This window comes from Apiospora phragmitis, assembly GCF_038363925.1.
Source record: "Apiospora phragmitis strain CBS 135458 chromosome Unknown utg000005l:1.0-4161743.0:1.0-4166827.0, whole genome shotgun sequence".
In the NCBI taxonomy this organism is placed as follows: Eukaryota; Fungi; Ascomycota; class Sordariomycetes; order Amphisphaeriales; family Apiosporaceae; genus Apiospora; species Apiospora phragmitis.
In genome coordinates this window covers 2,803,437-2,830,087 of record NW_027117403.1, presented here as the reverse complement: position 1 = coordinate 2,830,087, position 26,651 = coordinate 2,803,437, and the positions used below count along the sequence as shown (strand labels likewise).

The 26,651-nt window shown below is 53.0% G+C and overlaps 8 protein-coding genes across 8 annotated transcripts; all 8 read right to left on the bottom strand.

Annotated features, from left to right (window-relative positions):
- Positions 1 to 2,811: 2,811 nt before the first annotated feature.
- PG994_004861 (cytoplasmic protein) lies at positions 2,812 to 5,129 on the bottom strand (the record flags this gene model as incomplete). Its single annotated transcript, XM_066856270.1, has 3 exons — positions 2,812 to 3,244; positions 3,279 to 3,468; positions 3,518 to 5,129. 3 exons carry the CDS (start codon positions 5,127 to 5,129, stop codon positions 2,812 to 2,814), a joined length of 2,235 nt encoding a protein of 744 aa, XP_066718437.1.
- Positions 5,130 to 6,487: 1,358 nt separating this feature from the next.
- Positions 6,488 to 10,234, bottom strand: PG994_004860 (uncharacterized protein; the record flags this gene model as incomplete). The annotated part of the gene is made up of 3 exons (XM_066856269.1): positions 6,488 to 7,208; positions 7,325 to 9,831; positions 9,980 to 10,234. Coding segments are annotated over 3 exons (3,483 nt in total), but the record flags the coding sequence as incomplete, so codon positions are not given.
- Positions 10,235 to 12,905: 2,671 nt separating this feature from the next.
- On the bottom strand, positions 12,906 to 13,198 carry PG994_004859 (uncharacterized protein; the record flags this gene model as incomplete). Its single annotated transcript, XM_066856268.1, has 2 exons — positions 12,906 to 13,012; positions 13,099 to 13,198. The coding sequence occupies 2 exons, from the start codon at positions 13,196 to 13,198 to the stop codon at positions 12,906 to 12,908; spliced, it is 207 nt and encodes a 68-aa protein (XP_066718435.1).
- A 908-nt stretch (positions 13,199 to 14,106) lies between these two features.
- On the bottom strand, positions 14,107 to 14,630 carry PG994_004858 (uncharacterized protein; the record flags this gene model as incomplete). Its single annotated transcript, XM_066856267.1, has 2 exons — positions 14,107 to 14,313; positions 14,367 to 14,630. The coding sequence occupies 2 exons, from the start codon at positions 14,628 to 14,630 to the stop codon at positions 14,107 to 14,109; spliced, it is 471 nt and encodes a 156-aa protein (XP_066718434.1).
- A 1,334-nt stretch (positions 14,631 to 15,964) lies between these two features.
- Positions 15,965 to 17,234, bottom strand: PG994_004857 (uncharacterized protein; the record flags this gene model as incomplete). Its single annotated transcript, XM_066856266.1, has 4 exons — positions 15,965 to 16,447; positions 16,532 to 16,753; positions 16,817 to 17,156; positions 17,206 to 17,234. 4 exons carry the CDS (start codon positions 17,232 to 17,234, stop codon positions 15,965 to 15,967), a joined length of 1,074 nt encoding a protein of 357 aa, XP_066718433.1.
- A 2,493-nt stretch (positions 17,235 to 19,727) lies between these two features.
- On the bottom strand, positions 19,728 to 22,136 carry PG994_004856 (kinase-like domain-containing protein; the record flags this gene model as incomplete). Its single annotated transcript, XM_066856265.1, has 6 exons — positions 19,728 to 20,399; positions 20,551 to 20,599; positions 20,682 to 20,776; positions 20,951 to 21,039; positions 21,154 to 21,394; positions 21,561 to 22,136. 6 exons carry the CDS (start codon positions 22,134 to 22,136, stop codon positions 19,728 to 19,730), a joined length of 1,722 nt encoding a protein of 573 aa, XP_066718432.1.
- Positions 22,137 to 22,528: 392 nt separating this feature from the next.
- PG994_004855 (uncharacterized protein) lies at positions 22,529 to 23,721 on the bottom strand (the record flags this gene model as incomplete). Its single annotated transcript, XM_066856264.1, has 2 exons — positions 22,529 to 22,627; positions 22,693 to 23,721. The coding sequence occupies 2 exons, from the start codon at positions 23,719 to 23,721 to the stop codon at positions 22,529 to 22,531; spliced, it is 1,128 nt and encodes a 375-aa protein (XP_066718431.1).
- A 230-nt stretch (positions 23,722 to 23,951) lies between these two features.
- Positions 23,952 to 25,446, bottom strand: PG994_004854 (uncharacterized protein; the record flags this gene model as incomplete). Its single annotated transcript, XM_066856263.1, has 4 exons — positions 23,952 to 24,666; positions 24,717 to 24,838; positions 24,897 to 25,174; positions 25,335 to 25,446. The coding sequence occupies 4 exons, from the start codon at positions 25,444 to 25,446 to the stop codon at positions 23,952 to 23,954; spliced, it is 1,227 nt and encodes a 408-aa protein (XP_066718430.1).
- Between the last annotated feature and the right edge of the window lie 1,205 nt (positions 25,447 to 26,651).

Genomic DNA, 26,651 nt, shown 5'->3' with positions numbered 1-26,651 from the left:
GTTGAGCTAAGTAGTTCGGGATACGCAAGCAGGAAAGAGGCGTGAGACAGACTCAAAGTATGTCTAGGTGGGAGGGTGTTGAGGGAAGGGGTCTCGCTCAAAAGGGCAATTAGAGATAGAAAGCCACAAAAGACCATGCAATGATGGAAAGAAAGCCCCAGATTTTGAGAGATCCGGCATCCTGGATATGCAATTGCTCGGTCTCCGCGGTTGCAGTGAGCTGCGACATGCTTTGCTACATGATGCCTACATGATGGCCAGGCCAGTGGATAGGTCGTCGGATAACCGGCTGACCGACGTGGGCCGCCAAGATCATCACGGAGACTTGGGCATGCTCTGGGCAGCCATGTCTGGATACTGTGCTAAGGGTATCGCTTGCTGGTGTTGTGGCAGTCTGGACGGCAGTGTCATGGATGTGTCACTGTGCGTAATTGCTGGTATTGACGTCAAGCGCAGCAGAAGTCCTGCTGGCATGGGGTGGGTACACACCTACAGGGTACACACCACGATTCTTCCTTGTGGGGAAGAACACCAGATGGTATGAATATCTTCCTGATATTGATCGAACTTCTAGATGGGTACATTCCCTGTCGGCGGCCATCTAGTGTCAATCTTCGTACCTCGGAAGCTGCTTGCATTGAGCTACCTATCTCACTGGCGCCGGTGCGGGCTCTATCTTTGCCCGTCCGCCGGACTTTATTGAGGACTTCAGTCTCCGTTTTCATCATTCTCCAGTATGGTCTGACTGAATAATGGTTTCTGCCGAGCTGGCTCCGTCGAAACAGTTCACCCTAGCCATACAAGCGTGGGTCATGTTGATGTTGTGGTTGCTTGTTTTGCGGCCTTACTGGATAACTCCTTCTCCAAATGTGCCGCTGTAGGGCGGCAGCGGTAGGCAGACAGTCAGTACCTTGGTTGTAGGTTTCGTCTCATGTCCGTACAGTACACGCCCTACAAGACACGCCCATTAAAGGATGGAGATTAAACATGGCATTGTGGTCTGAACACAAAAAACGCCCGGAAAAGTTTGCCGTTGTGCAGTCGCATGGACTGCGCTTGCCAAGGGAAATCGTCGAAAAATCCTGTTGGTACGGGTATTGTACTCCGTACCGGCACCAACTTTGAGGCCGCGCCCCCTGCAAAGCCCCTACCTGCCTACTCCGCTGCCGAGTTGATAGACTGGGCGCTATCTGATAATGGGCCCACCATCAGCGATGCGATGCACCGCTAGCACTGAGAGGGGCAGGAACGCACGAGACCACAGAATGTGACCTTCAGTTAGTTTGTGTTGCAAATTTGCCCGGTAAGGGGAACCGCGGCGGCCCGCGGAATGAGAAAACGACCCAACCTGCCAACTGCGCACATGCGGGCAGTTTCGCTGTGACCAACAGGATTGACAGACTGTAGGGCGATATCGTCTCTCAACGAGAGAAGCAAAGCAAATACCTAAGATTAAAACAGCTAACCGTATTACGACAGCAGTACGTTGACAGTCGGAGTGGCTGTCGGGAATATGACACGCCCCCGAATTGATCTTGACTAAAATAGGTGCGAGGCGTATTACTCGCATTCAATGATTCCTCAGCAGTCGAGCACTAGTAAGACTCCAGGGGGGTGATGTTGCACAAGCACATGGCGAGCATGTATGTAAGAACCTTACCACAACGGCGGTCCACGTATGCGCGCTAGAATGGCTGCTTGTGGTGCGCGCCCGAGCAGCCTCGACAAGGGGCCTCATCCCCCCACCTGTCCGAAGTATCTTCGCCGTCCGGTCGGTTCTGATGCTTGCAATATCGATCAAAATAATGGCCGATGTCTAAACCCCGATAATAGCACAATCAGGAAGCTGGTGATACTCAGGCGATGATGCCCATGGTGCCCTTGCCGTGTTTGGTTTGTTGGATGTTGAAATGCCAAGCAATGCACTGAACAACTGGCAAATGCATTCATGTTTCATTCCGGAAGAAAATGAGGAAAAGCATCGGAGTTCCAACTCGCATTGTTCTTTTCTGGTCCACCTCCTACTTGGCAGTCTGCCGCTCCCTTATTCGATACCTGCCTGGCTACTTCCTGGCTTCCAAGCTACTTTCGAGAACACGGCAACATGTCCGGCCCAACTCCAGTTTTTCTCTGCCTCTCCTGAACGAACCGAGAGTGTACCAGTCTGCCAAGCGTGTAGCCATCTGGTTATGCAAGTGCGCGGCACGTATTTCCGCCCGCCTAACATATCGAGCCAGCCAAATCCGGGCCGCGCTACAGGTACATATGTCGGGTCGGGTCGGGATCTAATACCCGACGATTCTTGTCTATGCTAAACCACCACGACCCATGATTGTGCAATCAATCGTCGTGGCACATCACCCATACCTGTCGTAAATAAAATCATCATCTTTTGCTTCTGGCCAGTCATCGGAAGTGTATATTTACTGTTCGCCCGCGGACGGTCGTGGCGCTTGGTGTAAAACCAACTAGCAATCTGGACTTGACTCCTTCCTTTCCTGATGCGGCATCCAGTTCGGTCGGTTGCGGCTCGTCCGTCACGGACCTCTCGCGGGTCGCATCGCGTATCAATCAATCAATCGCCATCACATTCATGAACACTCAACATTCGATCAAAGAGGGAAAACTTGCTCATTAAGGTGACATAACATCGTACTGTGAGGTGTTGCAGAGTGAGTGAACTAGGGGGGTATCTAAATCGTGACACATTTCCAACAAAAAAACCAATCTAATTCATGAGACAAGGTGAGGTCCCAAACCCAAAATCCGCGGACGTCCGAGACGATATGATGGCGAGTGCTTGCCCAGTCATCATACGATGATCGTGCCCAGCTGCCGAGGCGACAGCACCCCTCCCTGCCTCTCCATCTCGAGCTTCTTCTGCCCGTCACCGCCGCCGCCGCAGATCCTCCACGTGAGCACCTGGCCCTGCACCTCCCAGGCGTCGCTGTCGGCGACCTGGACCTGCAGCGCGAGCTGCTCCGCCTCGTCGCTCTGCCGGTAGTGAACCCACGGGACGTAGATTGTCGCGACAGCTTCCTCATCCTTTTTCTCTCCAACAGGGCCAATGTCGACCTCGACCTCGAATCGCGATGTCTTGACATCAAAGGCCATGCGCACCAGCTTCGTCGACGACGACGCAGGACGAAGACTCTGCATGAAAGGCCGGCACCACGAGGCCGGTGCTCGCGCCCCGGCAAGGTAAGGATGCTGCGGGAACGAGCCCGTCTCGGCGCAGTAGAGACTTAGATTCCTCGCCGTTCCAGCCGTCGCCCCACTCATGCGTGTTGACGGTCGAGTAGGCCCAAAGGGTAAAGTTGACGAGGTGGTCGTCGCACGCCGACACCAACGCGTCCATAGCCTTGACGTGGGCCGTGTAGTCTCCTCCCCTCCTCCGCTGCTTCCCGATCCTTCCTCCTTTTCGCTTCCTTCTTCTGTTGTTGCGGCCTCGTTGGCGCTCTTCTCGTTCTTTTCGGCACTGGGATCGGAGAGCCACCTGAAGAGGAAGCAGCCGAACTAAGGCGCGAAAGACGGTAAGCTTTCCCATTATCCAAGTTAAACGGGATGCCCGTCTCCCCAATAAGCGTAGGCACGCCGTTCTCGGCGCTGTCGAGCGCAAGCCTTCCGATCTGGTCCGAGATGACCTTTCGAACCTTGCCTTTGCCCACCCTCAGTCCGAACGCCTTGAACTTGTAGTGGCCCCTTATAAGGCCCACGACGTCGGCGTTCCAGCTCTCGTGCCAGTGCCGCCGCATCACCGTCAAACCATCATAAAAGTGCGGGCTATATGCTAGAAGGGCCATTTGCTGTTCCTTATCCAACTTCTCTCCCTGTCCGTCCAGAGACTTGGGGTTCGCGTTCAAGCCCGCAGAATCCGGCGGCGAGGGAGTCGGCAGCGGCGAGAAGACCGAAGGCTGCATGAAGCTGACAGTCTTAGAGGAGTGCGCGCGCACCACGCTTTCGGTCCACTGCCGGTGGAACTCGCGCCAGTACGACTCGACAAATGTGAACGCGGTGCTGCCCGCATCGTTCTCCTTCTTCGTCGCGGCTTCCGACTTATGTGGTAAGTTAGCGAAGTAATCCTTGCGCCGCAGCTCGCCCGTCTCGACGTCCCAAATGCCGTGCAGGGCCCAGACACAAGTGCCGAGGGGCCAAGACTCGCCGCGGCGGAAGGGCCAGCGGGGGTCCTCCTCCTTCAGCCAGCAGCCGACCCCCTTTTCTGGCTGGATGGCCATGGTGCCCGTCTTGTGGGGGCCTGTCTGCCCCAGTCGGAACTCGTGCACCTCTTTCTGTGTTTTGCCCATAGCGAGTCGCATACCTTGGATGGGCGTCGGGTTGCTGTGAATCTTGGCTGTGTGCTCGCGCTCGTTGACGTCCAGGTCCTGCCACCCGATGTACCCGGGCTCGGGCTCGTTCATGCCGTCGTAGCCGAACGGTAAGTTGCCCAATCGTTCCGCCAGCCGCGCGTAGGCCGCGTAGTAGCGGCGCTGCAGGTAGTCCTGGATATTGACATCAACGCCGTCGTCATCCTTGATGGTGCAGAGGGGCGCGAAGTCGCGCCCGCCAAAGAACAGGGCGAATACGGTGCACGACACGAGCCGGTTGTGGTTCGTCGTCCACATCATGGGCGGGATGGACTTGGGGTCCTTCTTGGCTGGGTTGGGCTCGTCGAGGGGCCACTCGCAGTAGCGGATGGCGGCGTGCGTCTCGCCGAACCGGTCTGGGTTCAAGCCGCAGGCGTGCAGCGTCCAGAGCGGTGCGCCGCTGCCGCCGGCATGGCGCGACCAGAGGTCCTGGTGCGGGTTGATGATGACCTTGAAGCCGTGCTCGTTGCAAATCTCGACAAGCGCGCGTACGTACTCAATGTACTCGTGATCGTATTTTCCCGGGCCCGCGTGTTCGAGCGCCTCCCAGGGGACCGGCAGGCGCAGCACGTTGAATCCCAGGTAGCGGAGCCTCTCGAGGTGTTGCGGTGCATCCTCCAGTTTGAGGGGCGCGCCGATATAGGTGCAGCTTTCAGCGTCGTCGAGGGATTTTCTCAGATAGGTCGGGCGACCAGGCGGGAATTTGGCATCGGCGAGGTTGACACCGCGCAAGAACAGCGTCTTGCCATCTTGCTGGAACTGCATTGCCTGCCTACCTGCCGAACAGTCCAGTGCTTAATTGGCGTCTTATTGGGGGTTCGCAACAGGGGTATGGATGGAAGGTTGGGATGAAACGGTAAAACAGGCCAAGAAGACAGTGCTGTAATGAATCAAAGCCTAACGTATCATTGGATAAAGTAGATTGGATGTTTCGCTGTCCTAATTAGTGCCGGATACTTTGACGAGTATATATTGCAATGCAGAAAAATAATGGCGAAACGGTTTCCTTGTTCTCAAGATGTTGCTCGACTTCCCCCGTGCAATCTCAGGTTACGACTCGAACGGTGATGACGTCAAATGTGGCGTTTACCTGGTCTCCATTCCATGTCTGGCGCCCAGGTTGGCTGACTGCGTCAGCGTCTCGCATGCTGCGCTTCGCTGACAACCAAGTATTTCACTCGCTCCAGTGTGCGCCATTGCCGTTCGTTCCGCAAATGCAGGCCGTTTCGGGCCAGGTCATATAGCACGAGGATCGCACAATTTCCTGCCAGCCATTAAAGTCGAGAATGCTGGCCCTCGCCAGCAGTTGGATGCACCTGTATTCTTAATGTTCATGTTCAGAGGGCAAAAGTGCGAAGCTCCACACAAAGACGTTACGACTAGAGTGGTGTGCGGGCAGAGGTTTACTGGAGCAGCCCTATTGCAACTAAATCGCATCGATCGCCAGACAGACAGATTAGCTCCGAACACTGACTGATTCGAGGCCCGAGTTGACAAGATCTGTGGAGTTCGATATTGCTACCTAGGATTTATTCAGTGCACAAGAAAGTCGCCCGTTGAGATGCATGATTACTTCAATGTTTTCAGTGCTGTCAAGCCCATGCAACATCGGCATTTGTAGGTACCCTGGCTGCCTGGGTACCCACTGTGCTATAGCGCGGGGGATAGCGCTGGCCCTCCACTGTCGCTAGAAACCAACTTGCTAGTATGCAACCCCTCCAAGAACTTGACCACGAAAGAAATTCAGTATCCCAACAAGTTATCAAAGAGTCGGTCAATTCCAACGGGAACTCCGTATTAGAAATTAAAAGCGAAAGCGGCAATTTTGTAATCTGCTCGAGGTGGTAGTGTAAACGGTATGGTCTTTAGAAACCCAGGGCAGGATAACGCAATCGATAACCTGTAATTACATGTAAACATGGAATATTAAGTATTATCGCAACACCAATTTTATTATGCCTAGCTTATCTCATATTGAATGCAATGCAACAAATGCAGCAGAACGCGAAAGACGAAACATTCCCCGAATCAAATGCTATACTGAATAGCGTAGTACAGCTGCGCATGTTAAAGTCAGCTAGTCCCAGTGTGTGCATTCCGCGAGACGACTTCCATAAGGCAACTCAATCAAAGTTGATGAGGTTCTTACCCTCATTGCTGGCTTGCTCTTTGGCCGCCATACTTCCTCCTAGGACCACGGGGGCCTTCAAATCCTCCTCCTCGTCCAGTCTCTCCCACTCGGCAATGACAGGCGAGGGATCGTTGTTGCCCGCATTCAGCGTGAGAAGAATAGGAGGAGGCGCCCGTCGTCTACGGCTAGTATTGTTCGACCCTCGCTCGTTTCCGGGACGTCGAGCAATAGGAGCCTGCCGCTTCTTTGGGACGTTCGAGCTATTCGCCGAAGACGTAGGCGAGTGACTGCCGACGACCTGGCCAGCATCTGTCGACTTGGTCGGCGAAACCGAGGCACTACTATTCCACATGACCGCGTTCTTGTCCCCAACAGTGCGTGTTCCATCTCGAGTCAAAGTGACAGGTCGAAACGTATCGACCAAGGCCATCTCGTAGGGGCGTGGTGCGACATCAACAAGCACATCGCTAGCCCCATCCATGTTATGATGCACGACCAGACGACGATCATCCGCCTGTGCATTATACCCCATCCAGGCCTGGGAGTATTGTGCGGGGACGCTCTGAGTTCGGCTAGGAGCAAGCGGAATGCCTTCGAACGCTGCACAGTTAACTGAGCAGCGGCACCTATCACCGCAAGCCATTCTACAGGCATGACCACAGCGTAACTGGCGCTCGCACGGCTTGTTGCATCTGAGCGTCTCGTGGGGCATCCTGTAAATTTCATTAGCTAAACTGGGCCGACGATGGAAAGAGAACATGAGAAACAACTTACGGATGACAGAACAGCTGGCATGGATGGCCGCAGCTAGGGAAATACCTCGTCGCACTTCTCGAAACATCCTCCGTGGTGGCCATCCCATGACTGAGCAGATTCCATGTGGATTGGTTCGTTATGCTTTCTGCAATAAATAGGCAGACCTGGCCGACTGGGGTCGAAGAAGCCGCCTCTCTGGAAGACATCCCGGACAGGTTTCCACATCGAGCAAGAAGCGTGCGTGGCATTCTCCAGGTTATTGTAGTTTCCAAATATGTAGAAACCACGGCGTGCGCGGCTGATGGAGACCACGCCGCGGTGCATGTCTTCGACGAAACCTACACGAAACATTGCGTTGGGTCGGCTGCTGCGGACGAGAGACAAAAGAATAATATCATTTTCTTCACCCTGATAGGAATCGACCGTATTGACTTTGAGGCTGCTGAGAGGTGCAATATAAAGTCGTTTACCTGCTTCCCGCATAATTCGGTTCCGTTGGCCACGATAAAAGGTCAGAACGGTGATTCTCTCGGCTGGTGTTCCGTTCATAATGAGGTATTCGGCAAACTTGACGATGTGCTCGGCTTCTTCAACGTTGTACATGCTATTAAGCTGTGCATCGAATTCTTCATGGTAGTTATGGTGGCAGAAATAGAGGGGATGCTTCATGCCTGGTATCGGGGGTCTGTGCAAAGGATCTTCCACCATGGGGTGATCTCGTAGCCGCCTGTAGAATGGGCTCAGAACTTGGCGAATCTCTGGAATCATGCGACGCTGTACTTCGAGCATGGTAAAAGGCAATCGCATGTGTTCGACAAGGCGCTCGAACATCGATGTGCAGAGGCAATGCGGATAACCTGCCAGAAGTGGTACGCTGCAGTGAGGAGCTAGCTGCTGGTGATCTCCCACCAAGACGAGTTGCTGGAGGCTAGGTAACAATGCTGCCGTGATCTGGGCCTCTCGACTCTGCGCCGCCTCTTCAACAAGGAGGACTAGGGGCTGGAGGGAAGCTATGAGGTCGCGGTACTTGGACAAGCCAGTAGTGGTACAGCCAACAACCTTGATTTGCATATTCTTAATTGACCGAGAGTCTTGGAGGCAGCGGTTACTCTTGAGGTTCTTTATAAGACGCATGTTGTTGGCGAGCAAGTCACGGAAGGCAGCCTTCTTGCCCTCAACCAGCCGCTTCTGCCAGTGCTCGTAGATGGCACCACGGAACTTCTGCTCGATGTCCCACGGATTCTTCTTGCGGAGCTGCCTCGTCAAGGCTATGTCAGTGTCGTGATAGCCGTACGCGTTTTTGCCACCATACAGTCGATCGATATCGATGCATACCCCCTTGAGACGGCCGCTATCGAGGTCATCGACGATCAAATCGTCTTCCATCTCAAGTCCAGTGCCATCAACTTCATCTTCTTGGCAAATCTCCTCGCCGTCGAACATTGGATCACGGAATCGGCGTATGTCCGATGTGTGGCAACGTGATTCGCCAAGCCAATCCGTCATAATGTCCGCATCCTCATCGCCCCAAGTTTCGTCCATAAAGCGTTGATATTGGTCTTGGGTGATGATGCGTTGCTCAAGAAGGTAGTCAGGCTTCAGAAGGCGGTCGGTGAAGATCGTCGAGATGAGTTCCTTGAGCTGCTTTCTGTTGTTGTCAAGAGCTCTATAGATATTGCCGAAGTTCTTGTTGGTGTCATGAGTGTCACGCTTGTCGGTGTCACCGGCTTGATTCTGAGCTCGCTGACGTATATTGTGAACACTATGCTCTCTGAGGATCTGGTCTTTTGTCCTGCCGCCAAGCCGTACCACCGCATTACCCAGGCCCAAACCAATCATCTGCTTCAAGATTTGGTCGACAGCATGATTGGTCTCGGCGGCAACGATGATTGGTGTGGATTCATTACGGTCTTGAGACTGTATCAATATCCGTAGAGCTTGAACGGATGTGAAGGTTTTTCCTGTGCCTGGGGGACCTTGGACGATGGCCAGCTCCTTGGTCAGGATCCGGTGGATTGCCTGGAGTTGCGAGTCATCCAGGCTCGTGTATGACTCGATGATGGAAGGAATGCCATCGAGAATGTTGACGTTCTGGCAGACCTCCTCAAGATTCTGGGGCATATCAGGGAGTCTTTGGGTAATCAGCGGAGTGATGTCCATCTTCGGGTGGTCTTGGACGTATTGGGGGGTGGCGTCGGCCCGACTACCTGTAACAAGGTACTTGGTCAAGGGCGATGTTGTGGTAGCGACATGCTGGAGTCCGACAAGGGAATGACGGATGGCTTCGTAGAAGCCATGACGGGACTCGACCATGATAAGTTCTTCCATCGGATCGAAGACAGCATCGTCGACCTCTGCCCACAAAATGTGAATTGTGACAGATGATCCATCAATAAATTTCTCGACAATGGAAGCAACCTTACACTGGGACTCGAAGTCGTCTGCCGACAAAGCAACTACCGTACCTGGAGTGAGACGGCGGGTGTTGGTCCACCGAATCTTCTTGCCGGCACGCTCGGTGGAAAAGGTAATCCGACAAAGAGGTCCCTGGTTGGTCATTTGGTAGCCCTTGATGAAGACCTAAACAAGTCAGTACGAAATCACGTGAAAGTATCGAGAAGGTGCCTTAGTTAGGCAGGTTAGTTTGGCTGAGTTTTGTACCTTGGTGTATATGCAAGTGTCATCATCATCTAGCATGCTCGGGTATTGCTTGAAGTCAGATATTGACTTCCGAAGATTTGCCACGCCATCTTCCTCGTTGCAGAAAGTAGTTAATCTGCAAATATTCTTCCTTTGAAAAGTAGGGCCGAGTAATATCGTTCAGCATGGCACGAGCTCGGATCCTGTCTCCGTCTCTCTCCCAGTCGGGGTTGAGCTCAGAGGATGTGGGCAGTTCTGGAAAACTGACCCAATCCTCTGACTGGGAGAGAGATGGGACTTCGTCGAAGTGGACTTGGTCCATGGTGGTGCCTAGTGTACAGCCCTACAGACGGTCAGTAAGTGATGCCACTGTGGCGGTGATGGTGGTAAACAAACTTGCTACAGGAGAAATGTGTGGTACAAGACTTCAAACACTTGAATGGATCGGCTCCAAGTCGGAGGAGATAGTGACGGAAGGTGGGAGGTGGTGGGAGATGGGAGATTATTGGGATTGGGCCAAACCATCCACCATCCAGTGGGAAGGTGTGCAGAAAATAACCACTAAAGGCAACAACCACTGAAGGCAGTGGCAGTGCGTTCAATGGGATGGGATAATCGACTTGAATTCGATGATACCAGTTGCGTATACCGTTGGAAGTTGGGATGGGATAACAACGTACGATGCGATCATCTATTCCACTTTGTCGAGATCTCGAAATCTCGTACAAGCACCTTCCTTTGTTGTTGATCCACTGTGGGAAAGTGGGATAAACAACAAAACATGGGTAGAAAAACAAATCCTGCCACAATTTTCTTGCAAGTAAACAAACAATTGGGCACTGACACCGAGTCGGCACGGTGGGGAAGAAATTCCTCACAAGCAGCTCAGCTTCTTCAAAAGAGAAAGAATAGCGAGGGGGCCGACAAGCCTCGACAACCTCTTCGGCGACGTTATTGTTCTACTGGGCACAAGTGTACCTTCAGTGAATTGTAGGGTATTAAGTGGTGACAATGTGTGACCCACTGCACACTTGCCCTTGATCCCCTGGGTATTAGGGGGGATATTGGCACACTTCAAAGGTTGAAACAAAGGTGCTCCCCTATGGTGAGTGTTGTAAAACAACAATACTCACAAGGGAAGGAATCATCTGCCACTTTAGCAGAACCCCATTCAAAGGAGGGGAAAGCCAGATTGCTTTCTGAGACAAAGCTTGTCCCCAATATGACAGTATATGGTCCGTTTGTAGTGCAGGGATGCAGACGGGAACATACAGGCAGCCTGCAGGGGCAGCACAATACCTGTTCACACTGCCTGGGAAACACCACACAGTCAGCAACGTACTGCAAAGTGCTATCCTCGTATATACATACAGGAGAACAGTCAATCCTCACGTGAATACTCACTATTGCGTCTGGTTTGTCAGCCAGCAGCTCGTTGCATTCCCGACTGCACGTGTAGCTGCAAGCAGCACTGACAACGACACGTAGCAAACACAGTCTAAGCGTGTCTTGGTAGCCCGAGCCAGTCGATAGTATGTCGTCTTATCTTACTCTCGAATAAGATCTGATATTGGCTGCTTTAGACACCATGAATTCAGATGACGTATCAGGCGGGTCACTCACATGATGTGGACTTCTCTTGTGAGTTAACGTGAAGGTCTCTTCCAGGAGAATGCCTTCTTACCAGCCATCCCCTGGGATATAATAACCTTTCACCTGTTAGGTAGAGTATTGTGGTGTACTCATGGAGTGTAGATCAGTAGAGATCCTGAGGAAAACCTGAGAGTGGAAGGTTGCAGTGAGAGCCAGCCAAAGGTTGACTTCGGAATGTTTAATCATCAAAATAATTGTGCTTGATGAAATATATTCGGCATTACTTGGATGCCAAAGAGGAGTGATAGGAGAAATTCTCGGTTGAAATGTTGAAGATGAAGTGGGATGAAAGAAAAGAATAGTGGACTGAAAATAAAATCACAGGTGAAGGAGAAGTAGGATAAGTTTAAGATCAGGGTTAGACCCCAATTTCACGGAGCCGGCCTACAGTGAGCGGCTCGGGGGTCCGCGTTCGGGACTCTCAGGACCGGGTTCACGAGCCGCAGCCTAGTGACTGAGTCTGCAACAACGGTGCAGTAGTACTATACAGCAAATCATAGAACAAATTACGGGTCCCGGGAAAAGATAGAGTGGAAAGCAACGAGAAGATAAATATCAACTGACTATACTAAACCTTCCAAAGCGCAAAATAACAATGCAGGGCTTCCACAGATGCTAAGTTTTACCTGATATATATATGATATACATATGAGTCGTAGAAACACGTGATATGTAGTGGATGTGAGAGTTATGCCATAGAAACATGAGAATATAGGCAGCATGGCCAGTATGACATTATAATTTTCTCCTTCTGTTGTCTTAAGTTCGACAGGCAAAAGCCCATGACCAGTAAGTGATTTACAAGAGAATCTAAAACGAAAACATATCACGTTCCGTATTAGCAGGAATATGGGCCGCGATATGCTGTGAGATGATCAAGCAATTCGCAATCAAGAGTTACCACATCTCTGGCCGTGGATCCAATAGGAGGCTGCCATGGCAAGCCAGTATTGGCCACCAGCAATTCTCGAGTGATAAGCGGTACAGACTCTAAAGGCGAGGAGCGGTGTCTGTTAGGTAAGTACGATTAGTTGTCAAGTATTGATACATTGGTCAGGAGACCGGAGGAAACCATACATGAGGGAAGAGGATTCAAGACTTGGCATGGAGGATACATTATTGAAAGGCATTTCAACACATAGAGCTCAGAGAGAGAGAGAAGATGGGTTGAGTGATTATGTTTTGTATCCATTTGATCATATCTATCATTATGTTCTCGTAACCATCATGATAATACAAGCCATGAAGGGCTCATGTTTCCACGACGTTTTCCTCCATTGCAAGAAACTTGGTATCTCATACAATCAGTTCCTCCGGAATTCCCATCATGCTCGTGTTGTAAGGTTGATGGAGAAGGGAATTTAGTTTCCGCCAGGAATCTTCTCGTTGATCTTGGAGTCAAGACCCTTGTGGATGGTGTCGTTCTGACCAGCGGGAACACCAGCGGAGGCACCGAGCTTGTCAGCCTCTGTAGAGTGAAAGCGATGTCATGTCAGTTGGTTGCTCAAGGAAGCTGTGTCTCTGATGACAACAGAGAGTAGAGGAGTAACTTACGCTGGTTGGCGGCGTTGTCGGCAGTGCGCTCGACACCGCTGCCAGGCTGGGAGGTCTTGCCGCCCACCTTGGAGTCAATGGCACCCTTGAGCTTGTCCATGTTAATGAATTTGGTTGGAAGCGGTGGTGGAAAATGTGTGTTTGGTGTTTGTTGGTATGGTAGATGGGATTGAGATGATCTGGAAAAGGAAACCCAAGATGGAATGGTTATGAGCAGAACTTATATACACGTTCTGACTGTAAGGTTGCACCACCATGAATCTCCGTTATTGCATCACAGTCAACGGTCGATCAGGTTGCCGAGACCCGGACCTGTTGTTCCTGTTGCGCGTGTTGCGTAACCAAGAGCGTCATATCACAGGTCAATTCGAAACACGTAATAATCACTTTGGATCTGGACCGACAGTCTAGATTCGGGGGATTTACGTAGCAAGCGTCCATGGGCACAGCGAACCTCTCTCCTCTCTTTGGTTGCTGGGTGCTGAGTGGTGCTGCCAACTTTGCGAAACTTGGCACAGCTTCAGCCCTTTGGGGCTTTGATTAAGATCTCGATGCTGGATGCGCCGCTTGTAGCAAGTAGCCCCCACAGGAGCTTCGCTTGTCCATCTTCTGTAGCCATGTGCGAAAGATGAGGTTGATCATTCAATTCAATTTGTTGCTAAGGAACGCTTGCATTTCGATAATGTTTACCTATACTAATAAGATTTCCAGAGTTTCAGGGCAGCTGTTTGCTTACAGCAAGCAAACGTACGTTGCGAACAACAGCCAGTGACGCAATGCGGGCCATGACGTTGAGCTGAGCTGATCCCCCTCCACACCCATTGTGGTGGGGTCCGCCATCGTACTGCAACTTTCCCCAGAACAACGGTGCCGTTAGAGCCGCGCACCTGCAGCGCGCAGGCCGAGCACATGCCTTCTGCAACTTCCATCTGACCTAACTTCTATTGCGACTGTTCTTTCCCTGGACTCTGGATCTCTACCTCTGCAGCGTCGTCGTCGTCGTCGTCGTTATTCATCGTCTGCCTCGTTGTTGGCGATGGTGTCGTAGATGGTCTGCAACTCGTGGTCCGTGTCGTTCGTCGGCGGCGATGACACACTGCGGCGATTCACGTAACGGACAACCACGAACCCGACAGGCCCTGCGATGACCTCGAGATAGAAGCCGAACCCCCAGGACGCGAAGACGACCCAGACGATGGAGAACCAGGACGTCACCTCACAGAAGAAGATGAAGATGGCGCCCAGGAGCAGCCCGCAAGGCCGGCAACAATGAAGAAGAGGTAGCGATCGGCCATACCGGCGCGATCTGAAAGAAACTCCAGAACGGCACCACTGTAAACGCACTCGAAGAAGAATAGGAACATGCCCAGGACCACCTCATCTCCATCCAGCAGTTCATGCAGTCGCCCTACCATGTCCGAGGAAAAGGCGACAGACCCGTGCAGCGTGGCGAAGACGCTATGTAACAGCACGAAGATGGCGACGTACAATACCGGCTTTTGGGCGACGCGTTGCTCTTTGGGGGTCGTCATAGTGATTTAGGTAGGTATGTGAGCGAGGATAGATGATACCTTCAGATTTATTCCAGTTGCATGGCTACTTGTACTGTATCGTGCGCAGCCTTTCGGCGGAAGGCGCCATCATACAGTAACACGCTCATAACATGCATAGTAGTGTCTTTGAAACTTCTCCAATAAATGGCCAAGAGCATACAATCTGGCGGTCGTTAAAAGTATATTCATATATCTGCTCGCGTCACCTCCACACTACACACTGGAAAGGTCCAGAGGTTCCAACGAGTTACCCCATAAGCCTTCAGTCGGGTGAAGAAGGCCTTGAGGGCGCGCCACCAGCAGCCTAAACCACAGGCGGCATGGCCCGACTCTTCCAGGATCTTCACTAAAGCATCGTATTCTGCATTACAACTTAAGTAAACCTTGGAACACTCTCGGAATGCTTCAACGACTGACTACATCTGGATAAATGTAGAGTAGATTTACAGATATTCAAATGTTCTATGCATCAGAACCTGACAGATTTGGACTGTACACCAGATGCCTGACCTATATGGTGCTGGTACAAGAGCAAGTAGGTTCAGCAAGTAGGAGATACCAAAACGCGGGGCTTAAGTGCTGAGGACTTGCTTGTCCAGTCTCTCGGGACTCAAATCTCCACGGAGTCACGGACTGTACGTTTTCGACCCTCAACAATCAAATTGATCTCTGCTTCGAGATATGGCGCTCGAAGTAACTCGCATTGAAGTCGATGGTCATCCCCGTAAAGATTGAGATTCAGATTTTCGCCAGACCTCGACATTCCTTGAAGTGGACCGCTCGGTATAACCTGACCTAACAATTCCTTTAGACTGCGGACCGCCTGCGAATGGGCTACCCACGCGGTACCTCTATCAGAACACCGCTTCTTTCAAGTACGTTCTTAGGGAATGATTTTCATACGCCGAGGCTTTTCTTGATGAGACGACTCTTGGCTAGCATTTGACACGCGGCGCCGGGCGTGGCCGAGCGGATGAGAAGACTATGTACATAGTCTCAGGTGTTGTAGCAATATGTCGGCTCTTTCCTACAAGCGTCGAGCTGGAGCTGGAGTATCATCGCGAAAGTCCGCATTCCGCTGATACCCAGCCTCTGGAAGACGACTGCCAATCCGGCCTCCCTATCATCATTGTTATCGCAGGGGGCGACAGTAGTAGTAGTCGCAATCGGAAACGCGAACAAGGGCGGTGATGGCCCCATCCTCGTGCCCAGCAGACGTATTGTCGCCACGTCGTCGCCACTAGAATGAAGATCCACCCCGTCGCCGCCGCCGCCTTGAATCACGCCCCGGAGGGTCTCGTTCAGCTCCGGCGTCACGACGCCCACCATGGTCGACCCCGTAAAGTCGAGCGTGTGCTGGGTGTACCGCGCGGCCACGCGCCGACACTGACCGGCGAGCCGCCGCCCCCGCTCGGGTGCATGGCCGCCCGGAGCTGCAGCGCCAGGCTTCGGCCGTTGATGATGTCGTAGTGCCACGTGCCGTGGTGGGCGTCGCACACGGCCGAGACCTCGGCGGCGATGTCGCGCGCCAGCACCGGGTCCGCCGCGACGAGGTGCGCGTGGGCCACCACCAGCCGGTGATGCAGGAATTCGCATTCCTCGCCCAGGTACCGCTTGACCGCGGGCAATACCGTGCGCTCATCTTCGACGGTGCCGACAACACCTGGGCCCTTTCGCTTGTGGTCGAAGTACATTTCCGGGTCGCACATGATGGCCGCCGGCTTCTTGAGCATGGGATCTGACTTGCCGTGTGCGCTCTGGAGAACCTCGAAGTAGTTGTTGATGAAAACAAAGGCCTGTCCCGAAATATCGTATCATGTTAGCGTATCCTGGGACTAGTTACGGTTCTTTCAGTGAAAATCCCATTCATGGGGACGTACGTTGTCCCAGACACACTGGCGATCTGCCTCCAGGATCGTCCTCCATGCCCGTACGATGGGATGCAAGCTCGGAAGCTTGATGGCGACAAGACGGCTGATAAACTCCAAAACACAGCTGGCTAGATCTTCTGGCAGCCTCAGCATGATAAGGAACGCGACAACTAAGAAGCTAATATTGCCCTTGCTGAGTTTGTAGGTGTGAACCTTGTCGTCAAAGAAGTTCTGCAGGATGTCGAAGGCCAGTTTGAACTATTTCAGCTCGATGGCACGGGTAGCGGCCCGTACGGACATCAGTTGGAGGTACAATGCGGCAAGGACATGTCTATGCAGCAAATACTTCTCGGACAACCCTGTTAACACCAGGAGTCTCGAGTACTGTAACACTGTTTCCGGCAGGCGGATGTACTCTGGGGCCAAGAGGAAGGAAGGGTTAGGCGGTCGCAGGGCAGGAGGGTCACCGGCCCGCTGTAGAAGGTAAGGAACCTTTGCACGTGCCTGAGACCCTGGCTTCGACCTGACGTATTTCTTGTTCTCCCTCAGGTTCCAGTCGGCAAAGCGCCGCTTGTACATGCGGTCTCTATCTGTCGTGACAGCCGCAGTCAGCAAGTCGATCGTCAAAGATAGCCTTGGAGGTACCGTGTGTAGAGGGCCTGGATGGGTAGGTCACAATTGACGTGGCGCGGAAGTCGTAATCTCGGGTCATGATGGCGCTGACTTGGTTCAGGGGTTTGGATTCGTCAATGTAGAGGCGGGTGATGATGGCGCGGTGCGCCTAGAAAGCCTCCGACGTGGCCCAGCATGTCTCATAAGCCGAAGCGGATTCCGACGAGGGCGAGGACCGGGGCGAAGAAGACTCCTTTTCGTAGGGCAGCACCCTCGTCATTGGTGGTGTCGCGTGGGGGTCGGGGGTGGGATGGTGGGATAAGATGCGGCTGGCGGGCACGGGGACGCTAACAATGTACGACGGTAGATGCACTAGCTAGGATCTCTCGGGGAAAAAACATACGAAAAGTTGGTTTGTTTCGTAAAGTCGGCGGCGATGAAAAGAATTAATCATCAACTTTTCAACATCCCCTGAGCTTACTCTCCTGTGGCTGTCGATTATCATATGAAACCGATGCGACGGGTCGATGAACCGAAATGGTACCTGTGTATAGCGGGGATTGAAGATTGCGACAGGGTTTGGAGGTGGGCTGTTGTTAGCGATGGAAATTACCCGCGCTTTGCGCCATCAATGAGTGCACTGGATGGATACTGTAACATTGATCTCAACCGCACTGACTAACACTACCGACTGACGACAGGTCAATGATGAGTCTCGCCTACGTAGAGTTTTCAACACTCCATGACATTCTGGGCATTATGGACTGCGGGAAATGGGGGAGGGAAAGTAGACTGATCGGCCCCCTGTTTGATCCTTCCGTTTGCAATAACAACAGCAGCAGCAAAGGCCAGGCAGCAACTCAGCTTAGAATTAAACCGACGTTTACGCAGAAAGCCTGGAGGATCACTTGCTAGATCACGTACTACGGTATATCACGAGCAAGCCCTTTGCAAGTTTACTGCCCACATTCCAATTCTGAACTGCAAGGCCATTTTCATCCTTGAATAGACAGATTTGGTTGATTTGACTCAAAGGCGCCGCGTCGGGTGTGGTAAGCACAGTGTTGGCGTCACTCATGCTGCTGAAGCTGATGTCGGTTTGCTGACCGGGCGAAATGAGTAGGCTCGACAACTCCTCCGCGATCTGACCATCTCCAGGATCTGAAGGAAACAATATTTTCTTGTTTCTCCGTCTACGTTGAGATTAGGGTATGCCTCGTTCCTAAGATGAATGGCTTCTCATTTACTGCCCTCGATAAATATGCACTAATGCCTATTCATGCTGTGCTGACACACCGATTTTCACTTAGTCTACTACCCCTTGGAAGACACAGCGTGCAGATGTTGGGCTCCATGCTTGCTGAGCTATGGGCGACTCTATCTACCCCTGATCCTTGGATACCTATCTGACTCTATCTAGAGTCGAATCATCATGCGCCCAGTTCTGTAAGGTCGGTTCCCACATCTTGTCAATGTCGTCCAAGCGCTGATTGGCTGCCTGAATACTCTCGTAGTCGTAAATTTCGTTGTCTTGATCACTGCCTGTGATAGCCCCATACCATCAGCGATCTGACTAACCACCAACAAGCTATCTAAGACATAGAAAACAACTGACCATTGAGAACGCTGTCCGGGAGCACCATATCTCGAAATTCGGTGGCCCCCGTACTCCCAGTTGTGCTCCAAGTCGGCTGTGGTGTATTGCTGTCGTCCAGTCTCCCATAACAGGCACCCAAGGCTCTATCAAGCGTTCCCCAAAGTAATACCGTATCGAGTATTGCGGAGGCTGCTGTAACGGGTTGCGTTCCTCGATAGACCCCGAAGAGGTGCTTCCCTCTCTCATACTGTAGTGCACGTATTCGGAGAATTGGGGAGTCCTTGAACTGTGCATGGTGCTGCGGCGCGTCCCACCGGACTGGCCCTCTGCGTTCATGGCTATTTGTTGTCTGTATTGATAAGTGGTATATTCACCCAAGCGGCCAACCTAAGGGATAAACTTGACATATGGACAGATACTCCTGGCATGTCTTTCTAGGGGAGGTGTATGTCCTCGGGTATGTTTATTGGAAGCGAATTGGTTTATACGAGACACATCACAGACACCCTACTCAGTTGCAGACGTTCGTTCTGTGTTTTTCTTTGGTAAGTCCACATGCAAGGCTTTTAGATGCGACTACGCTTTTTGACTTGGAAAGAGTCATTATGATGCCCCATGGGTACGTGTTGTCCGATCCGCTTGTCCTGACTCTTGATAGCTAGCTCACAGTGACACCCGACCCTATTGGAGCGATAAGAACACGTATATATCGCGGGAAAGGCGTGGATGGTTTGATGAGATGAGTAACAAATTATATACGTGTGTAACTATTACCCAAGACCACATCATTTGATATCCTGACTAATCCATCCTAGGCCTCTCTCTAAAAGAAAAAAAAGATCCAACTACATACGTACATATACATCTTACCTCCCACTCCCCACCCGGATGACCCCCATGGGCGATCCATGCCACCACCTAACCCGATCCCCCCGGCCACTGCGATCAAGAGCCCGGATCGTCCCACATATGTTCGTCTTCATCGTTGTCCGGCTGCTAGCCCAGCTGAAACAGATGCGGCGGCGGCGGCGGCTGGGAATCACTGTCGTTCAGATCGATGTCCTCCCACGACCCCCCTTCTTGTAGGAAATGCTGATGTGGCGGTGGGGGCGACGGCGGGGAATCACTGTCGTCCATATCGATATCCTCCCATGACCCCCCTTGTGGTAGCTGCTGATGTGGCGGCGGCGGCGGCGGTGGCTGCGGAAACTCCCACATATATTCGTCCCAATCGTACGCATCGGCGTCATCCTGCGACCCCTCTTCGGACGACTGCTGTTGCTGCGGCGGTGGCGGCGGTTGAGTCGGTTGTGGCGGCGGTGCCTGCGGCGGCTGCGGCTGCGCACTCCCGTTGAGGAACGCGCGCTGGACGTACTCCATGATGGCCTCGTCGGTCTCGCCCTGCCAGTTGTCCGGGTAGTCGGCGGCGGTGTGGTTGCGGACGGCTTCCTCGGCAACGGCGAGGCAGACGCTCAGCGGGACGCGGTGGGCCTCGTTCTTGGCCATCATGCGCCCGATCAGCTCCCGCAGCGGCGGGTCCAGCGTCGGGTACCGGAATTCGGCGCCCGGCATGTACAGGTCCCATGCGTCCGTCTCGATGTAGCCGTCCATGAAGGCGCCGGGCCGGGGCTGCCAGTTGTACGCCTTGGCGATCAGGGCCATGACGAGCTGTTGATTGTTGGGTTAGAGAAGGGAGAAAAAGTCGGAAGCCGGTTTGCAGCAGTAGTGAAGCAGATAGAGATACTTCAGGGGGTAAGGGATGGGGAAGGGGTAGTGGGAGGGAATAAGATGACGAGGGGAATATGAAGGGGTCACTTACGCCTGCGCAATCCCTCGTGTTCCAGAAGGCGCCCTTTTCCGGCTGTTGTCTTCATGTGCGATGATGTTTGGTCAGTCACAGAGCGTTGGCTATAACGGACAACTCGAGTCGACTGGGCAACATTTACTTACGGTGGGTCATCGCCTGTGGTCGCGTCCCTAGCCAACCCGAAGTCTATCAACTTCATCGCAGGGACCACATCGTGTTCTGCTGAGCCGTGCTGCAACTGCCCAAACATGACTTTTCAATCTCTCTACGCATTAGCATGTTCTTTCTTCTTTTCCTTCTGGTATGTCATGAAAGACCGGGCAACGAAGTCGACTTCTCCAAATGCATGTATGCTTGTCAGAAGTGAGAACTCACCATTATTCATATGTAAGTCGCCGTGTTCCAAAGATACAGGCGGACGGTTATCAATGACCTCTATCCGCCCGGGGGCTTTGTGTTCGCCGAAGGTCGGCCACGCCATGCCAATACAAGCACGGATACCTGTTGGGAAATCGAGAAAATATACAGTCAGTGTCTGATTCCACCCAAGTCCGCCATGGCGACGCAAGAAAGAGAGGGAAGAACATAGGTAGGGAACGGGGACTAGACGCTTACCGCACAAAAGGATGCGCCAAAGGATGCGGTTCGGTACCGGCTCCGGCCACGTCTTGGTCTTGTCGTAGAGGTCTTCGAATGTCCCGTTTTCCACGTACTCCGTAACGAGGGTCGGGCCGACCAGCCGGTTCAGGTACCGCCCGCGGTTGCGGAACAAGTCGCGGATCTCCCAGAAGGGGCTGCCGACTAAACGATCTCGGTAGGCCAGCAGCTGCACAGAATGCATGCCACCTCTCAACAGCTAAAGCCAAGAGAAAAGGACACGAAAAAGCGTCAGCAATCGATCTCGTACAGATTACGGGGCTTGTACGCCTAGAGTTGTTCATGCTCCTGTCATATCTGCTGCAACTCCTTTTTCTTTTACTTCTTTTCTCTCTCCCCCCTCCACAAGTTTTACGCCCACTTACCTCAAGCACATAAATCTCCCTCCTGATCGAAACCTGCCCCCGTTCGTCCACGCCGCGCTTGACGACGAGCAGCCGCGGCGGACCCTCGGCTCGCTCGTCCGCGACGAGCGCCGCGACGCCGTAGGCGCCCTGGCCCAGGAAGCGCCGGAACTGGAACCAGGGCGTGCGGCGGCGGATGGTGAAGTGGGCCATCAGCTCGCCGCGCGTCGCGTTCGCGAGCGCCTCGACGCGGTCGGCTTCGGCCTGGGCGGCCGCGTCAGCCGCGTTCAGGGCGGCCAGGTCGGCGGCCCACTGTGCGCCCGCCGCCGCCGCCGCTGCCGACGCGGCTTGGGCGGCGACGGCGTCGAGCGGGATGTTTCCCGCGATTAGCGGCTGCGGTTGTTCGTTCTGGGCGGCGACAATGTCCGGTGGTTGCATGAAGAATTCAGGCAGCGGTGGGGGCCCGGGCGCCGCAGGAACGGGTGACTCCTGAAGCGGTGCCAGCAGAGGTGGCTCTGGATTCGGCGGTCTTGGGGGATTATCGTCGACTTGTACTCCCGGCTGTGGCGGGACGTACCCAATGGGAAATCCCGCCATATTTTCCATGCCCGCCCGAAGCCATCCCCAAACCATGATGACTTTTTGGAGTTACTGGCAAAAACGAAAAAAAACAAGGCCAATCAGGATATGAAGACGCAAGAGGTATGCTAGCTAGCATGGTGAAGATGAAGATTTTCCATCCGGAAGCGAACTGCTTGGAAAGACAGGCGAAAATTCTCATTGTGCATCAGGGTGGACAAAGGACAATAGACCGTCGGGGACACATCTTTGTCCTGGTAGCGAATGCACCATTAGCTTCCAAGAACAAAGAGGCGTCGAAGAAGCCGATTATATCTTGTAAATTGGCGTAGGATACTTTGTGACAACCCAAGTTGAAAGCGAAGAACAAGTACAGGAAAATACGAAAAGAGACACAAGCTTCTGATGCATCAAGTACCCTCGGTTCTCATCATCTCAAGATACTCGCCCACGACCTCTTTGACCATGACATCGTATGTAGCAAGCTCAATACCCAAAACATCACGCACCTGTTAAAGTAAACGATTAGTCACTCTTCCGAGGGGCAACTGTTGGCCTATAGGTCCCCACATACCTTAGTTGTATCCCATTTCAGGGGTACAGTTGTCCACTTCGGACTAGCTGGGTGGAACAGACCCGACCCGAAAGCCTGAGTGATATGGGCCTTGGCGATTGGCACCGTATCCTCCCACCTCGCGTCGATGTTGAGTACAAAAGATTGGCTCCCCTTTATGTCCGGATCCAGTGCCCGGACGTGTGCGCGGGCGACATCGGTACAGAGTACCGCGTTCCCGACAGCCGCGATCTCTTCTTGCTCCAGGCTGCTGCCGGCGCTGGCATCACCGGCATCATTGGAGGCCTTCTGCGGTAGCAGGCGGTACATCAGCATGCGGGTGGAATCCGTGCCGGTGGCCAGCTCATCCTTCCCAAAGATCAGGGACGGCATGATGGAGATCAGATCGAAGGGCGGGGCTTGGTCCTTCATAAAGGTCTCCGCGGCTTTTAGAGAAGCGGTCTTGGCCGCGCAGTACGCGTGCAGCTGCGACTTGTACGGCGGCTCCGGGACGGCGACGCGGGTTTCGGGCCCACGTACGACGACTTCTTTCCCACCCTTTTCCCTCTGAGAGGCAGCCGCTGCGTCGGAGAAGAAGTCGGCAGGGGCGATGGCTACCGTGGAGCTGGTCATGACGATGCGTCTCACCGTCTTACCCTTGTCGCGCGCAGACTTGAGGATGCCCATGTTGCCCTGAACGCAAGCTGTGACAAAGGCGTCCTCCAGCGACCGATCTTGTCGAAGGTCCGAGCCGCCGGCTGCGCTTGCATAATCCGCGGGGAGAGGCGCAGCCGCGTGGATGATGAAGTCGACGTCTTGCACAGCTTCGTCGTACGCATCAGGGGCTGCCATGTCTGGCACGAGGACGAACATCAGCTGGGTTGCCGGTGGGTCAAGGGCGACGATGGAGGGGGCGGCTCGTACTTTGGTAACTTTCCCGTGAGACCGAGCGGCAACAAGAACACGATAGCCATGTTTAAGGAGGTCGACTAGGATAGTATGGCCCAAGAAGCCAGTGCCACCAGTCAGCAGAACGAGTTCCCCGGCCATGTTTCGATAGGAGTTTGAAGGCTCTGTTTTCAAAGGCGAATGAGTAAAGTTGTCTGCGATTATCACATATAGATCTCCTCTGCTTTCTCTGGCTTCTTATACACAGACATGCTGTCCAACTGAGGGACTTGGGGGCTCGAAGATGCCGCCCGTCGAGGGTTATGTCCGTTTTAGGCTCACAGTGCGAGACATGTTGTTCAAACATGTTTCCTATTCCGGAAGATAAAGAATCAGGGGTCCGTTCTCCTTACACCGCAGTAGCGTTGGCGCTTCTCTAGCTCAGCTAGCACTGGCTGGCAATAAGCTTCGTCCCACAGAAACGCAGAGCAGATCTGCCGGATGTCGCGATTGCACAGAACGTAGTCGGCGCGCGAGTGGGCGCATGCAGCGCATGTGATGAGGTTCAGAAACCACCGCTCTTGCGGGCAGGCTTCCCCCACCCCTGTCCCAAGCATGCCGACGAAGGCTATCCACACGAGAGCCCGTTTCTGCCCTGCCCATATGTTTTGGGCGGCTAGGGATTCCCCAACCGCATATTGTAACCGTGTCACCATCCTGCGCATCAATGTGCTCTTGGGAGGCACTTGGCGCAACGTCGCATACATGAAGACATGAGCTGCGAGGACCAGCGCACGCGTTCGCTTGGTGGCATCAGGAAGAGTGTCCCGCGCCTGAGGAAGGTACTGTAAAATGCAGAAATCTGCATCGTTGAGCAAACTTTGTTGGTCCTCCGAAGACAACATCAATGACTGGCGTGCTAAAAGAGCCTGCCGTAGACGGCTGAAGATGCCAACGACCTCGTCCGAATTACTTTCAGTAATTGAGCTGTCAAGGGGCTGGGTCTCTGCATCATCCAGTATCAACACTGGAGACGAAGTCTGATTAACATGCAAGGTCGGGAGCACGAGCTGCCGGCCCAACGTAGTAGCGACCAAAATGTCGGCCCTGCGTATTCAAGTCAGCGGGGCTTTTGAGTCCTTGATGATAATACTCACAAGCCGGTGGCCTTGCAAAACACGAAGTCGGCCTCCAGATTACTACGGCGGCTGTGCGAGTTGAAAAGAGTATGAACACCTTGCAGGTGCATCTCTGCCGCATCAAAGTTGCCATCGTAGATCTAGAGTATGATGAGTGAGGGGAGCTCCAGGTTTTAGTGGGAGAATGTGACTGCATACCTCAGCAAACACCAATGTTGACATGGCGGACATCAAGTAAGCTATGCCACTATCTTGGATATCAACGCCACAATACTTTGGCAGCTGAGTCCTGATCTCTCGTATTGCCTGGTATTTCTGGCGCATGCCCTCCAGCTGTATGGATTTCTCCAGCGCCGTGTTCTCGGCGCGCCATAATGCAGCAGCCATGGCCAGAGTGCTGTGCATCATCGACACGCTTTCCATGGCGTATTGGAACCAGAGCCTCTTGTGGGAGTTGAAGTCATACTTAATCATGACTGGGATTGGGCAGTCAAGGGTTAGCCGTTCTATCTTGTTCTAATATCTGCTTCGAAAGGTGTTATACAGGGGTCACTCGCAGTATCTGACCAAGTGGTCCACTTGAATACTCGTGGGTACCGGGAGGCTGCCGAAAGGATCCAGACTACCACCATCGACCGAGTCTATACGAGATGGCAGCATCGGCGCTAAGAGCTGTTTGATTGATCTGATCAGTTCGGACACCGATAAACGCCTTCACTTGCGCGATGAGACAGGGACCCACCTCCATTGTAGCCCTATTCTTCAGCGCCGATAACTTGGCGGCAACATCATCACGAAATTTCGTGTTCCCCGGCACAGTATCGTTGTTTTTCTGGTTAGTGATGCGATTGGGTGGCGCCGCTGCTCCTATTGCTTGTTGAGCTGCACTACTAGACCTTTGGAGGGCAGTACGAATGGAGTGGCTTCTGATGGACCTGGTCAATTTGGCAGATTTTCCAGTCCCCTTTTCCATTGCAACAAACTTGTATTCGGGCATACGTGATCGGCAATTGAATTATGAGGGAATCTCTCGTTGGATGGCATACATATACACATATATAGATATATCTATATACTACTGACATGAGGGCTCGAGATGAAGAAATGAGGCAATTGATCAAAAAGCTGGAGATGTGAGATGGGGTGGTGACTAGCGCTAAAGATCACCCGCCAGTCCAGTCGCTTCGATACAGTGCTTTTCCTCTCTGCTGCAGTGCTGCTCTCGAAAAGCACCCCCACGAAAATATGAACAAGCTTGTCGCCCATACCAGCAAATCGCTTCATTTTGCCTTGTTGTTGGATGCGCAATTATAGGATGCGCGGCATGCATAAGTTTAAGTTTATTTCTTCGAATACACATTCCGATGCGTCAAACGGCATTCAAGGGATACTTGATCAATTGAGAGCGTACCCTGGAACTTGATCAGAGGATCACCGTCATGGGCTCAATCCCTCCCTTGGCCGGTCACCTTGCAGCTTCAAGGTTCAGGGACGGGAACACCCATCGGTATGTAAATCTCTTCTCGGGCCAAGCCCAACACCAACTTTTCATATCTTATCATGTCGCTTCCGGTCCCCGATGTTTCCAGCTCCGACAGCTATACATAAACAGAAATTTCGCTTCGCCACGCAGCAGATCGCATACAACGTCAATGCCTGTGTCGCATCCCTCAAGGGGCACAGAGAGAAATCGAAGCCGAGGGTTCCCAGCGCCGTGGTTTAGTGTGGGAGCCCAGATCGGCCTGAGCCCAATATGAGTGGGTGTGTGGTCCTACCTAAAACGGCACGCTGACCCCCGTGATCATCTTGCCTCCTGGCCGTGGGCTGAATTAATAACAACCAATTCGTCCGGGTCAATCCCACGAACCGCCTTCGGCTACGCATACCGTTTTGTTCGGATTTTGTTTCGAGATGAAAGCCGGTGGGCCTCCAATGACGGCACAGGGCCATGGG